Genomic DNA, 14151 nt, shown 5'->3' on the forward strand with positions numbered 1-14151 from the left:
CTGTGTGGTACCAGAAATCCTATCATAAGGGAAGGTAAGCTCGGGAAGCACCAGGCAGGAGAGGTTTTGAGGAGAAACCCTGTTATGCTGTCCCCTAACGCTCTTGGTGATGGCACAAGCTGACAGTCCCCCCTGTGTCGCAGAGGTGGGGATGCTGCTGTCACCTTTGGGTGAACTGCTGAACCACAGAAAGCACCTCAAGGAAAAAAAAGTTGTTTTCTGCTGGTTTGGCTCCCAGAGGCAACATGCTGTAGTTAGACGTGTGTGCGTACATGTATGTGCACGTGCACAGACGCACCTTCAACGCTAAATCATCCCCGGATGATAACACGTAGTTCCCTGTTCAGGCTTCCCAGGTATCAGGGGCTGATGAGGTGCCTGAGAAGAGCAGTAGAATAAAGCAGTCTTGTTCTCTTCATACCTGATTCAACAAGTCTGAAGTTGTTACAGTGATTTAAAGGGAAAATACCTCAATGGAGTTTTTCTTCGCTGCTCCTGAGATAACTCTAAAAGCTGTTTTTCCAGGATAAAAGCATCAAAGGGGCTCTCCTTTGTATATCAAGGCATATCTGGATTTTAATGGTAATATTTGGCTTCTCAGAAATAAGCTCCCCGCAAAGGAGCGTGTGTTTGTGTGTGCATGAGGGAGGTGTTGGAAAGAGAGAGCGCGCTGCGTGGAAAGGTTGGCCGACATAGCCTGGTGTCTTAGGCAGACTTCCAACCTCCTAGTTAACGTACACAAACCTACCCTTCTGGTTGGCCGCCTTAATTTCGAAGCGGGGAAGCATGCATTTACTCTAAACAGAACTGGTTTGTGGGGTTCAGAGCCGAACTATGGAGCTTGGTTGGGGATGCAAATGCCGAGTGTTACGCCTGCGGAGCTGCGGAACAGCGGTGCAGATCACTGTCCGAAGCGGCTGGGTGCTCTGACCACCTATTGTTCTCGGAGGGGATGGAGGAAGGGGGAAACCCCGCTTATAAACCGTCTGGGGTAGGGTATGTAGCTCTCGGCAATATCTGGTCATCCAAATGCTGGCATGCATGTGTACATCTTTTTTTCTTCTCCCAGGACAACCTTGCTATGTCCTTGGGAATCGCTGATGCTGCATGCAGAGACAGAGAACAAAACTTCTGCATTTATAGTGATGGTAAATGTAAGGGCTTTTCAGCCGTAGGTGAGGTTTTACTAACCCCTTCCAGAAAGCTCCAGTAGCACAAAGATGCCCCCGAACCTGGGTGAGTGTCACGCTAGTGGAGTACTGCTCAATTTTATGCTTTCTGAATGAAGTTTCCTTTCCCTGCATGCAAATGAGTTGCTGCAGACAGCTCGTGTTGCATGAGGCTGTCTTTTATTTTGGTGATAAAAGACCCCGGGACTTGTTTAATCATCCTCCGTCTCTCTCAATGGACTCGCTGGCTCCAAACTTCACCGTTGGCTCTGGGGAGGAAAAACTGGAGAGATTAATACAGCCACCGCGGCTTCACGTCCATCAAGGCAGGGGAGTGGAAACGAAGCGCATCAGGGCTGGCTGCGGAGCGATGCCTCTGCGGGGCCACGCGTGCCCTCCGAGGAGAAGGGTCCCTGGAGGCTTCGGTGCCCTGTACCTGGCACCGCTGTCTTCGCAGAAGATTTGGGACCTGTCTCCTCCTGGTCGTGCAGGGTAGTATCAGAGGAAAGGAGATATTTTTGCATCCTACTCACGTCGAAAGCCATTAGGTGCTTCTGCCACGAGTGCTGCGAGGCGGGGAATTACTTTGCAGGACTCTGGTGTTGAAATGTCCTCTGTCTTGCCGGCAGAACAAACCTTGGCATCCAGCGTGTCCTCCAAGCTGGCTTGGCTTTTACTGGCCTTCTACAAAAAAATACCTTTTTCTCTATTAATCAGAACTCCGTCACTTGGGATAGTTTGTTTTAAGATAAAGTTCTGTTTTGGAGTAAATTGCCAGTTGCTATGTTTTCGTGGCTGCCTGCCTGCGTGGAAGAGCTTACCACTTCCCTAGCCATGGGATGACTCTCAGCCGCACCCAGCTCCTTTTTTCAGGGTATTTTTATTCTTCGGCAAAACGTAGGCAAACGTGAAAATATTTCAGTGTGCTTCAAATCCTGGTAACCGCTCTGCAATTCCTTCCCACTGCACCCCTTGCTTTGGGGTTTGCTGAAGGGCGAGTGCTCTCCCATCCTTGCAGCCTTTCCTTCTCCCAAAGTATTTTAGCTTTGCAACAGTTTGTCTCCTTTCTTGGTAGCGTTTCAGGCCTCATTGACTAAAATATCTTTATAGCATGGAGCCAGCTGCCCCTCTAGATTAGGAATAACAGATATGACTGTATTCATTTAAGAGGAAAAAGCATTTTGTGGTTTTATTTCTGTGGGTGTAAAATAAAAATTAAAAACAAAACAAACCGAACCATAAAAAACCCACCCCACAACCTGTTCAGGGATGGATGCTTGGTGCTTCAGTGGAAAAAAACAGGTTAAGCCAAAACAAATCGGAACTGAGTGTTCAGGCTACAACTAAGTCTGAACTGCAGTGCTATATTTAAACATGGTATTTTTGTATTTTAATAATTAACCACTGGGAAAGAACAGCCTAAAAAACTGTAGCATAGGCTATTTTCAAGGTATCTTCTCTTCCAGCCCTATCTTAGTGCCATAGAGTGCAGCTGAGGACTGGTTGCAGAGGACAGGGATTTGAAGAGTTCATTCCCTCTTTAGGTTTGTGTCCTTCCCCTGTATTCTTATCTTTGCAACCTCTTAACAGTTAAATCAAGATGATCAGCAATAACGTGGTGTTTGAGCTGGTTGGTGACTTGGGAGAGTGTTTTCCTTTCATGGAGAGCCGAGGGCATGAAGCAGGATTTCCCTTTGTGTTAATTGTTGTACGATTTTGCCTGTGCATAACCGTGACCTCCTCCAGATCAAACTGATGTTTAGCAAAGGATGGGTTGTGAACGGTAATCCTTTGCCATGCGATTATTTCATTACCGTGCAGTTTTATATAGCACAAGGCAATTCTCTGCTTTTGAGGAAAAGTTCAGGGGTGTTTTAGTGCTGAAGAAGCACCTGCAAGTCCTCACTGCTGTGTTGTGACTGCAGAGCTGTCCGTGCTGGGGACGGAACCTGAAAAGCATCAAGTCCCCCTCGTATTAGGGGCGGGCAGTGCGATGGAAACAAGTGAACTTGGCCTGGCACCCAGAGTTAATTTGCGCTTTGGATCCAGCTATGGAAAAGGGATGCAGGGAAGGAAGCAAATTTTTCACGGTGTCAGACCATGGTGAGGGCCCTGGGCAGGGGAACTCATCCAGTCTGAGAGCAGAGTGGGTTGTGATCTGGATCCACATTGTCCTCTTGGCTGCAGCGTTGGGCACCTGTTACCTCCATCCATGGGGGAGAAGTTGTTTTTAGAAAACTCTTATCTACATTTAAAGGAAGTGAAAAGACGGGGAGAGTCCTTTTATCCTGCACCGTCCTCTCCAGGGCCGTAGTACTGCAGTAGGCATTGCTTCTTCCCAGCAAGAAACGCAGCAGAGGAGCTGGCCTTTCTTAAAACCAGGTTAAAACTTTCGCTTATCCTTCATCCTGCATTGTGAAAGAGCAAAACTGCAAGTGGGTAAGGGTGGAAGAGGGCATCCAAGCATGGAGTGTGGTGGGGGAGGGTGAAATGCTAGCTCTACCAACGCAAAAACGCTGGGAAATAAATGGGATTTTTTTTGTAAAAAGCATCTGATGGGAGGGAGCTTACCTGGCTCTTGCCTAATAGCGTTCAGAGTCGTAGCTCTGACCAAAGAGGGGCTGCAAATGTGGGGTTTGAATCTGCCACGGAAACATGCTGTTGTGCTCTTTGCCTTTCCCAGCAGCACCGGCAGCAGTCCCCGCACGTCTTCAGAGCTGGGTCCCGGCACAGCGTAAGAGATCTGCAAAGCGCTTTGCCTCTGTTGCTGGGAGACAGTCGGAGGGAGCTGGGGCTGCTTGAACAAACACGCTTTTCTCCTCGCCTCCTCTCCTCCTTCCCTCCCCACCTATTTTTTTTTTTTTTTTTTTTTTCTTCTTGGTGACTTGGTTATAGGAAAAGCTTGGCTGGAACCAAGTGCTTCTTGCTCCAAATGATCCCATGAGACTAAAGAACTTCACAGGCTTCCAGATCCGCTGAAGTAAACGTCTCTTAGATAAAGATCCCAGACAGTAGGTACAAGAGCAGCTCCAGCTTAGCTTCATTACAAGGTATATTTCTAACTGACATAAATCTTCAAAGCTTAATGCCCTTAAACTTCTGGAGCTTGAACTGAATTGACCTTGAGACCCAAATTCTGCAGCGAGCCCTCAGGGTTGTGGCAGTATCCCAGAAATCCTGCCGCAGCTCGGGTTCGGTGCCTGCCTATGGAAGTGAATAAAACAGTCGGTACCAAAGCCCTTGGTCTTATTTGGAAGTGAGGCTTGTTTTGCACCATCCCTATATTCCCCTCCAGTCTTGCATGGCCTTTATGTACTGATGATACATAAGGGCACCATGAAATTTTGAGGCTTTGCTGGGGAGCATTTGCTGCTTTGGAGGGGCAAAAGCAGATAAAGCAGATGGTTCTTGCCGAAATGGTGACTGGCAAAGATGTGCATCGTGAGACCTAGGTTACCTCTGGGTTCTGGTCAGTAACCTCTGCTGAGAAATATGAGGCAATTAATACGTTTCAGTTATTTCACGTTGTCTGCAGGCTTGAGCAGAAGCTGCTGCATCGCTCGCGTGTCCTTCAGGCTCCATCACAACTAATGAGAAATGGAAAAGTTCTTTAAAACCGAGCCTGTAGAGAGGAGCGGGGCTGATGGAGTGAAGGTGACTGCCACACGCCTCCGACGGAGGGAAACAGTTAAAAGGCGTAATTAGGGTAGAAGAAAAAGTCAGCATCACAAGGCAGACTTTAAATTCAGTTTTTTCCTCTTAACTGGTTCCAGTTTAGCTGATCCCACACTTCTGTTGCTGATACTGCAGACTTGCTGATTTACACAAGAGCCTTAGGTTAGCTGACAAAAAACCTCAACTTTTCCTTGCAGTTCTCAAAACTGTATTTCTGGGGCTTCCTTATTCAGCCACAGTGAGTCTAAATAGCAAGATCAGATGACACGATGACTAGCCGTGTAATTTTTATCTGAAGCAGTGGCTAGTGATGTGAGCAGTTGCAAGATGCGTTTGATTTTTGTCATTTAAGGGCTGCCTCTGTCCACTTGAAATCAGGATATTTTTGCCTTTTACGTGGCCTCATCCTTTTTTAGTGCACCCTTTTAAACTTGAGCTTAAGACACAAAATCCCATTCTTGTACCGATAGCTTGCAGCTTTTGATTAAAGTTCTGAATGACTTGTCTGTAAGTAAAAGCTTTCATGTCCCAGGCTATCGTATCGATTCTCCTTTGTCATTTTTACGCTCCTGTGAAACAAGGGATCTGATCGCTCATCCTTCCACACTGCTAGCGGCTCTGTTAACCCTCGTGTCAGCGTTTGATGGCGTCTGGCCTTTGTCCGAGACCTGCACGGCCCCGGCAGCCTGATGGAGAGCCCGGCGTTGGGGTCGGGTATCTCCCCGCTGTCGTAGCAAAGGTCACATTCGAGTGCTGGTTGTGTCCGGGGGCAGAGGAGCGATGGACGCTTTTGCCTTATGTACTGCAGGGCAGCGTGCCGATGGCAGGACCCAGCGACTTCAAAACCCTTCCTTTAACTGCGGTCTCTTTTTAAACACACTTCACTTTTCTTCCATACATGTTTGAATTCCGATTATTGGGTTTTTTTCAGGCTGGTCTTCAAAGCTCCCAGTAAACTAGCATTAAGTATATTTCAAGCCCAGTAGAAGTGCTCGTCCTCATGGTTTTCTAGGGGCAGAGGATCCACGTCCTTTAATGACTCTTCTATAGATCGCATGAATGCCTTCTCCCTGGTGAGATTTAATGCTACAAGTGCACTGCCTGCCTGTTCCCCGCAAACAGGAAGGGCTTCACTGGAGATCTGACTTGGCAGGAGCCTTTTAAGACTGTCTGGTTTTTTTGTTTCACCAAAAAAACCCTCCCTAGTGGAGTTCAGCTTCAAGCTGCCGTTGATTTTGATTGGAAGTCAAAACTCCCGGCTCCCCGCAGCGTTTCCAGGAGTCCCGCTCGCCGGCCCGGCAGTTTGGGGAGCTCGTGCAGCTGCACCAAGCAAAGCATCGCCCTGGGATGCAGGCAGTGCAAAGGCGGCTGGGGGATGAGATCCAGGAAAACTTGGGCTCCTTCCCCAAATCTATCCTTAAAAGACCAGGGGAAAAAAAAAAGTTCTGTAAGAGTTGAAGTTTATTCCCCCCCCCCTCTGTTGCCAGTCGATGTATCGGCTTTGCATTCAGCAGCAACTGCTCTGAAGTGCCTCGCAGGAATATTTTCTTGGGAGATTTCTGTTCAGGAATCTCTCACTGGGACGTCTTTTCTTTTTTTTTTTTTTTTTCCTTTTTTAATTATTATTTTCTGCTCGGTTATAGATTGAAGACTGGGGTAAGCAACCAGACCTGAGCCTCTTAAGTGTCTCATTGCTCTTTAGAAAATAGCAGGCTTTAGTGCTTTAGATGATTTAAAATTCTGAATTGACTAACTGAGGTGCAGTTTATCAGGTCTTTCATCTTAACAGAATTAACCTAGTAATTGTCACTGCTGGTTTTCCCTCTGCGGCATTGCATTAGAAAGCCTTGATTTACAAATTCTGCTCAAGAATTGTTTTTGAAAAGCTTCTATTCTCATTTGAGAAACTATCCTGTAGGTTGTATGAAAATTGCAACTTGCATTAATTTTTCTTTTGTGGCCAATGCAGTCATTTATATGCAACTCTTAAGTGGACTTGAAAAGACACCATCTCAGGCAGTAGTTTTTACCTTTTTTTCTTCATTGCATGAGGTTTGCCTTGAGCTATTGACTGTGAATCGCTTAAATCCGGGGATGAAATTGTCTTTAGCTCCCTCTCCTGGGTAGTTAAGGCATTTGCCCCCATGATGCTGCTTTTGCAAACTATTTTCAAACTCTTTCTAAGCATCTCTGCTCTCAGTGGAAGTGGCGAGGAGCACAGCGTCCATGCACAGGATTGGGAAATGTGACGGTTTACAAAAAAATACAACCAAAACAAAAATACCCAAGCAAACCCAGGCTGGGGTGAAGCCAAGTTTACTTTCTCCATGCTGTGAAAGAGTTACTGAACTGCATTTCTTAGGCTTGGCTGCTGGTGAAGGTGGGGCTGCATGTTTGTACAGGGTGAGCTGAGGAGTTTGGGGTTCCTTTCCTTCTCCCTAATTTTATGCTCCAGAGGGATGGTTTTGTTGGAGCTGTTTATTTTCAGGCACTGGCAAGCTGTGGAAGGGAAGGCTCTGTGGAGTCCCAACCTCTCCGCGTCCCTTCTGAGTCATCCATCCTTACGAAGACTTTTCCAGGCAAGGTGTTAAGGGTACTTCTTCTGGGGCAGAGGTATCTTAACATCCTTTCCTGGATTTCTTCGGCAGTTACACGGCAGGTGAAATCCCGGGGCTGCCTTTAACTTTTCCTGAGGCTTTATGAATAATGCAGCATGTGCTTTTTTTTTTTTTTTTATTTTCAGATTGAAAAAATCATGAGTTCCATCGGCGAAGGTATTGACTTTTCTCAGGAGCAGCAGAGGATCTCAGGTAGCGTACTCAGCTCGTGTGTGTCTGTCTTGGTCGTGCTCTGTACGAAAACAAGGTGCTGGCTCCTGCGTGCAGAGCTCTTTAACCTGCTTTGGCTCCCAGAAGGGAAAGGAAGGCTCTGGCACAGAAGGAGCAGACCTCAGCTTCCCACCGTAATGTTCAATACTGCTACTGGCAATTTTAATTCAATACTCCCCTAGGTAGATTGATTTAATTTTATATAGTGCAGCTGTCCTTCCCTCCCAGCAGGTTTCTGGGGGAAATGGGCTGGGTGAAGAGCATTGCAGCTGGTACCCCCAGCCTGATGGGAAAGGGGGGGACCCTGATTACCCCAGTGTTGATTAATGCTCACCCAGTGACAGCAGGGTGTCTGTGTAGGGGATCTTGTTTCTTGTTGAAACTGCCTGTTCATAAATTTTGGGGCTTAGTATTACTGTTTAGGATATGGTAAATTTTGCGGTGATGTTTTACATCTTTGAATAGCTTTAAACAAAGGCTTATTGCTGGGAATTGTGGAGGTTTTATTGGTGCCTTCTGATACCTGAAGTGACTCCGTATAGTCCTTCCCTTTAGGTGGGGATGAGTTGCTGGCTTGCGTGAGTGGTCTGGGACACTCCCTGTGCTCTTCTGCAAGCTTGCGGCAGTAAAATCGGCTGCGGAGTGGCTGGCTCATTCCCCCTGCTTGCACAGCCTAATAACCACTGTGTTCTGATACTTAAAACTTCACAACTAGTCTAAGCTCAATGTGTAGGAGGAAGATCAGGTTTTCTGCACATACAAAAAAAATCTAATTTGCAGCTGAAAGATGGTGTAAGGACTCCAGCCAGTATCCTAGGGATAGAAAGTTCTGCTGATCTCCTGGCTCCTACAATTACTGTTGTTCTCGACATAGCCTCTGAGAAAGTCGAACCGATTGCTTACACTTCTCTCCTGCCTTTCAGAATATGTTTGTCTCAAGTTTCTGTTCTTCTCTGGTGGACAGCAACAAAATTTTCATTAAGCAGTCAGTCTGAAACAGAGCCGCTGCATATTTGTCTTCTGGCTGGTCTCTCAATCTCCACAACAATCTTGCTTTTGTTTCAAAGACATAATGCAGTAGCAAGATGCTCTTTTTCTGGCTTTTTTTCATTATGTAAGTGTGGGTCTGTCCCTTTGGAAATGAGCAGAATCTCTCGATAGCCCTCCACATTCTAGTATTTTGTTCTTTAAGGCTCACAAAATCCTTTCAGCCCTGGGAGGATAGGATGGGAATTTTGTATTTAGAGTCGTACAACAGTGACTATAACAAAGATATCAGATATCCCCATTATCTCCATGGCAATTCACCCATCCCGGCTGCATGTTCACTGCTGGGCGTGTTTGGAGATGAAGCCGCTCTGCGGGCACGGTTGGGATGGGTTTCCTCTGGGTAAGGCGGCAGCTGATGGGGAAGCGCGGGCTCGGAGGGGCTGTCTGGCTGCCGGTGGGTTCAGTGTACATTGGGTTGTGTGAGAAGGTGTCCTTTAGAGGCTGTTTCTATTTCACAGATTAAGAAACGTTTCCTGGGAACCAGGAACGCTTGAGCAAAGCCTGTGCGGGGCGAAGGGTCCTGCTCAGGCAGTTTGTCTTACCTGGAGCTTACCAAGGGCCAGGTTTTAGTTTGGTTGCAATAGAATAAGGCGTAAAGAGCTGCTTCGGCCACCCAGCCTCTTAAACAAACCGTCTGGAGTAGCTGGAGTGTTGCGGCAACTTTTCCAGCAAAGCTACTGGTTTTTTGCAGCCCATAAAATGTTTTTGCCAGAATATTTTAACATTTCTTCTCCAACTTTCCACCTGTAAACTCTAGATGCCCGATTGTTGCTTCAAATCAGGTAAAACTCATCACAATATCTTTTCTATATATTTCACCTACATACTTCTGTGACCTTGAAGTATGTAGTGTTATTAATTTGATAATAAAACTTTATAAATAGCGCGTGAGATGATTTAGTTGTGCATTTTGTCTTTGCTTTTTCTAATTTCCATAAAACAAGGTGAAGAAGGAATCGTAGTGTCATTTAGTGCATTGATTTTCCTCAAACGGAGCAACGTCCTCCTCCAGCCATGTTTGCAACTATTATAACTCTTATCTCCGCAATGCAGCATGACAGCGACAGGAGACGATCCTGGGTTAAAACATTCTCATTTCCATAAATGTTGTAAGTAGAGGCGGCTGGGGTGTGGGGGATAGCGAACCCTGTGCCGAGTTTGTGTTCAGGATCCGGACTGGAGCAGCAGAGAGAACCAAGTCTCAGTTAAAAATCTTCCTCCATTGCTCCTGCAGTAACCGCGTTGCATGCCTTGGCTCTGCACGTCAAACAGGATCGTTTTGCCATTTTGCCAGCTTTTTTCCTATACTTTTTGTGCCTTCTTTTGGAGGAAAGTAGATGTGAAGGGGAGGTGGAACTAATAGAGGAAGGAGGCTTTGATATCGGTGCAAATATCCCTAGGCGTGTCTCCATACTCTTTGCAGAGCGGGGAAATAACCTACCCCTTTCCCAGCGTTGACTGTCTCGACGCTTCTACGTTTCCGAGCTGCTCGGGAGGTTTATTTTAATTCTTCTCTTCCCAGGATGCAGCTTCCCTCTGGAAACCAGCAGTTTAAGGAACCCGTCCTCTCCGCTGCTGCAGGCAGAGCCGTGGGTCCTCGGGAGCGTTGTCTCCTGTATGGAGCAGAGTCTGTGGCCTTCAAAGGAGGAGATAATTGCTTGGCTTTAAATGGTGCCTTTTGAAACGGAGCTGTTTGTAGTGAGACACGGCGTGCAGAGCTTGATTAAATGGATGCCGATGAACTCTGCTGTCTGGGGACCAAAGGTGCCTAAATATCATGTACTGCTCACGGGTTTTAGAAAATCTACATCTTGAAATTGTTGTTGTAGGAAATGCTTTCTGATGGTGAGACCAGTTCAGCAGTGGCAGTGCTGTCCTCTGAGATACTTCTTGGCTGACCCAAGTGCCACCGTCCCAATAGCCGGGAACAGTCCTGCCTGTTCGGGGACACGGCCTTCTCCCTATGCTCTTGGATTGGATGCTCTTGGATTCTCTGGGGGGAGGATCGTCCTCCCCAGCTACTTTTGTCAGGGCAGCGGCTGTGCTGGGAGCAGGACTGGGGTGATGCCAGTTGAGGGTCAGCACGGGTGTCGTGGTGGCCATGCCCTTTGGATGTGGTTAATCTGCCATGTGCCTCAACGGGAGTGATGCTAGGCTTTTTCTGAGTATTCCTGTAGGTATCGATATCCACTAAACAAGGCTGCTTGCAGGAGAGGTGCTTCCCCCTGTACTTTAAGCATGAATTCCCTTCTCTGCCTTTAAATCAGGAGCAAAAACAAAAGCAGAACTCGAGAGCTTGTTTGCCGTTAGTGCAGAGTGATGGAGGATGCTGGAGAGCTGCCACCGCGAGGGATTCTGTCCTTTTAAATCCTTCACCTCCAAACTGCTGCATCTGAACTGCTCCGGGTGGGCAGCGTCTCCTCTTGATGAGATGCTAATATGCATCCGCACACGCAGCTCATGCCTGCCATAATAAAGCTTATCTTGTATCCATTTGTCACTTGGATTTTTGCTTTGGTGAGGAGGAATCCACCATGCATTCCCAGTGAGAGTTTAACCTGTGCCTGCCCTAGATACTACGTACTGGTTAGGGCTTATGTTTTCTAGGGTCAAATGCCTTTGCAGCAGGATGCAAAACAGTGTGTGGGTTTTGGTCTAATGCGATGGCAACTGTTTAGCATCCTGCTTTGTGACGAGCCCTCCCCTCCCCAAGCCGGTCCGTAGCTGTAGCAGTGCGTGTGATGGATCGATATCGTTAGTGAAGAGGTCTAACATGGAGGGGAGAGGAGGAGCCAGCACTTCAGCAAAAGCTGCCATTGTGCAGGGAGTTTTCAGCAAAATGGACACCCGTCTCTGGAAGCAGGCAGACCCAGGAGCTGCCTTGTCCTTAAGCCGGGTGTTTTCCCGCGGGCTGCGCTGCGTTACGCTTGGTTTGGGATCCCTCGTATGTAGATCGGCTGCTGTACATATTCCTTGTTTCTCCTTCCTTTCCTATGAGCGCAGCTAGCCAGAGAGCGGGCAGAGCTTTGCCAGCCCCTTGCTGCAAGGATGAAGGGTATCTTGGGGTGCGTGCACCCTTACGCTTTTGTTTTCTAGCAGCGTTCAGCTTTTTGCTCCTCAGGACTTTGCTAAGGCTGTTTTAACACTTCAGATCATATCACAAATGTGCAGGGAGCTGCAGGGAACTCGCCAAATGCTCTCACATCCTCAAAAACGGGTGGGCTTTGAGGATGTTGGGGCTCCTGACTAGTTTTGTTTCTGGAATGACTAATTTGCCTGGAAAGGTAAAATGCCCTGCTTGGCAGTTACTGCGGAGATAAGTGCGTTTGGAGTCTGTTTATACAAGCAGTTATTGCATACAACTGACTTGGGTCTAGGGAAAGCAGGGACCCTTGGAGTCATGCTGGAACAAGCCCCGGCCCCGAGACGCTCGGTTTCAGGTCCCTGCCATGCCCCAGACTTCCCATACAAATTCGGGCAAATGGCTGGTTTCTGTACCATCAAGCTTTCCCCCATAAAACAGGGTAACAAAACTTCCGTGTCTTGCCATGCTGTTATGGACGAGCACGTTAAACCTCTGAGGCCCCTGGATGATAAGATAATTAGATGCATCTTGGCATCTTTATAGAATTTGGAGCTAGAATCTATTTCTTGGCCGACAGGTTCGACCCTCTGATTTCCTGGTAGAGTTTGTAAGAAAATCTTCCAAATGTATTTCCCGAGGGTGGGGTGGTATAGGTGGGAGGAAGGGAGAAGTCTGTCGCTGATCCATGCTGGTAAGTGCTTTTCGGAGGTTGGGGAATCAAGGAACACCATCTCTTAAAGGGTACCGGATTCCACCTAAGCTTTGCCTTAAAGGGATTTTTTGGCCTGGGAACAGACAGTTTGTATTCAGCCTGTGTCTCTGCATGTGTGTTTTGTAGTCCCTCATTTATTTAGCTCCAGCAACCCACTTCTGATCATCTCTTCCTTCCACATGTGGGTCAGAGGGGTAGGGGAGCACAGGTCTCGCAGCAGAATCTCAACCCCACTGCACCGCAGCGTCTCATCTCACTGCTGGCTTTGAACAAGAAACCTGGGTGTTGCTCGCTGGGTTACGGTGATTTGTAAGGCAGCGTTTCTCTCTCCAAAAATAGAGGAGATGAGTGGTCTCTGCTCAATAAATCAGCTTGATGCAGGCAGGAGGCATGCTGCACTGGACAGGGAGTGCATTTGGGGCTTGGTGAGTTAGCTCTGCCGTTGACTTGAGACGTGAGGAACGTGCTTGGTGTTTTACTTGACAAAAGAGGGAGAAATTTGTTAGCAGTCTGCATTTGGCTAATTGATCTTAGTTCCAGTAAAGTCGGATGCTGGCTGTATTTCTTGCATCTGCTAGCATTAATGACTGCATTCTCCTTGCCTATCCATCTTGCCTAATGCACTGCCTGAGTTCGTAGCCCCCTCAGTGGATTTAAGGACTTGCAGCTGATGATCATCCCCAGCTGTGGCAATAACCGCCTGACTCGCTTGTCTTGCATGCTCACTTTGTGTGTGGACCGTGGTTTCATCAACACTTGCTTGGACTTGCAGTTTTTTCTTCCCGGTGAAGCTTGGTCCGGTGTCTTCAGGCCGCAGCAGGTCACGTTAAACTGTTAGCAGTTTCCATGAGCAAACGGGGTGATGCTTTTTGGCCGGCATGGCCCACGTACTTATTTCTACCTCCAAACAGACTCAAACGTTACACCAAAGGTCATTATTGAAATGATAACTTACAAAAGGACTTTTCTGAGCCCTGGTAGCCCTCTCCCTTTCCTGTTTTCTTTGAAGCATGCTGTGTTACTTGAAAAATGTCTTGCAAGAGGAAGAGAATTGCTCGGCTTGCTTTTTTTGCAACTTTTAAATACTCTAATTATTTCTAACTACACTCTATTGACTGTTTCCCCCTCTGCCATCTGCAGACCTTTTAAAGGTAGGATTCCTAAAATGTGGAGCATAAGGAGAAGGATGGAGCTGAGAATTAGGAGTTTGTTTCCATCAGAAGTTGTGGTGGGGCTCTTGCTGGGGGGCACAGTGACTGGGATTCATTTGCTCCCGCATCATCCTCATAACATGCAAATATCAAGTGTATTTTGGACTTCCTAATTTTCAGTCTAGGATGTTTTGGGGCATCCGTTCTCTTCTTTTTTCTTTTTAAAGTAAACCCTTCCATTCCCCTCCCTCCAAATCCCCCCCCTTCGTTTTCTCTTGATTTGAAGTGGTTTTAAAACCAGAAAACCTGCACTTGGTGTCACTGTAGGTTTCCCCTTTAAAAGCAGAAATACATTTACGAGTGTATAAAAGGCTGAGTAGAGTAAATAATTTTTTTAAAACGAAATTCAGGAGCTCAGAGGAAGGAACTGCTGTGGTTTCATTCCCCCTGCCAATACCCCGACTGCTTCCAGAAATGCTGT

The 14151-nt window shown here is 47.2% G+C and overlaps 1 protein-coding gene across 15 annotated transcripts in view; it reads left to right on the top strand.

The window, feature by feature from the left end:
* ANKS1A (ankyrin repeat and sterile alpha motif domain containing 1A) overlaps positions 1–14151 on the top strand; it is a 110670-nt gene that overhangs the window by 64170 nt on the left and 32349 nt on the right. For all 15 annotated transcript variants that reach the window (XR_012778513.1, XM_075521946.1, XM_075521948.1 and 12 more), the window contains one exon: positions 7588–7654. Coding sequence is in view for 14 of the 15 variants with exons in the window: in XM_075521946.1 (XP_075378061.1) it covers positions 7588–7654 (67 nt within the window). In the remaining variant the exon portion in view is untranslated. The remainder of the gene's footprint in view (positions 1–7587; positions 7655–14151) is intronic.

The sequence above is a fragment of the Mycteria americana genome, chromosome 20 (genome assembly GCF_035582795.1).
Source record: "Mycteria americana isolate JAX WOST 10 ecotype Jacksonville Zoo and Gardens chromosome 20, USCA_MyAme_1.0, whole genome shotgun sequence".
In the NCBI taxonomy this organism is placed as follows: domain Eukaryota; kingdom Metazoa; phylum Chordata; class Aves; order Ciconiiformes; family Ciconiidae; genus Mycteria; species Mycteria americana.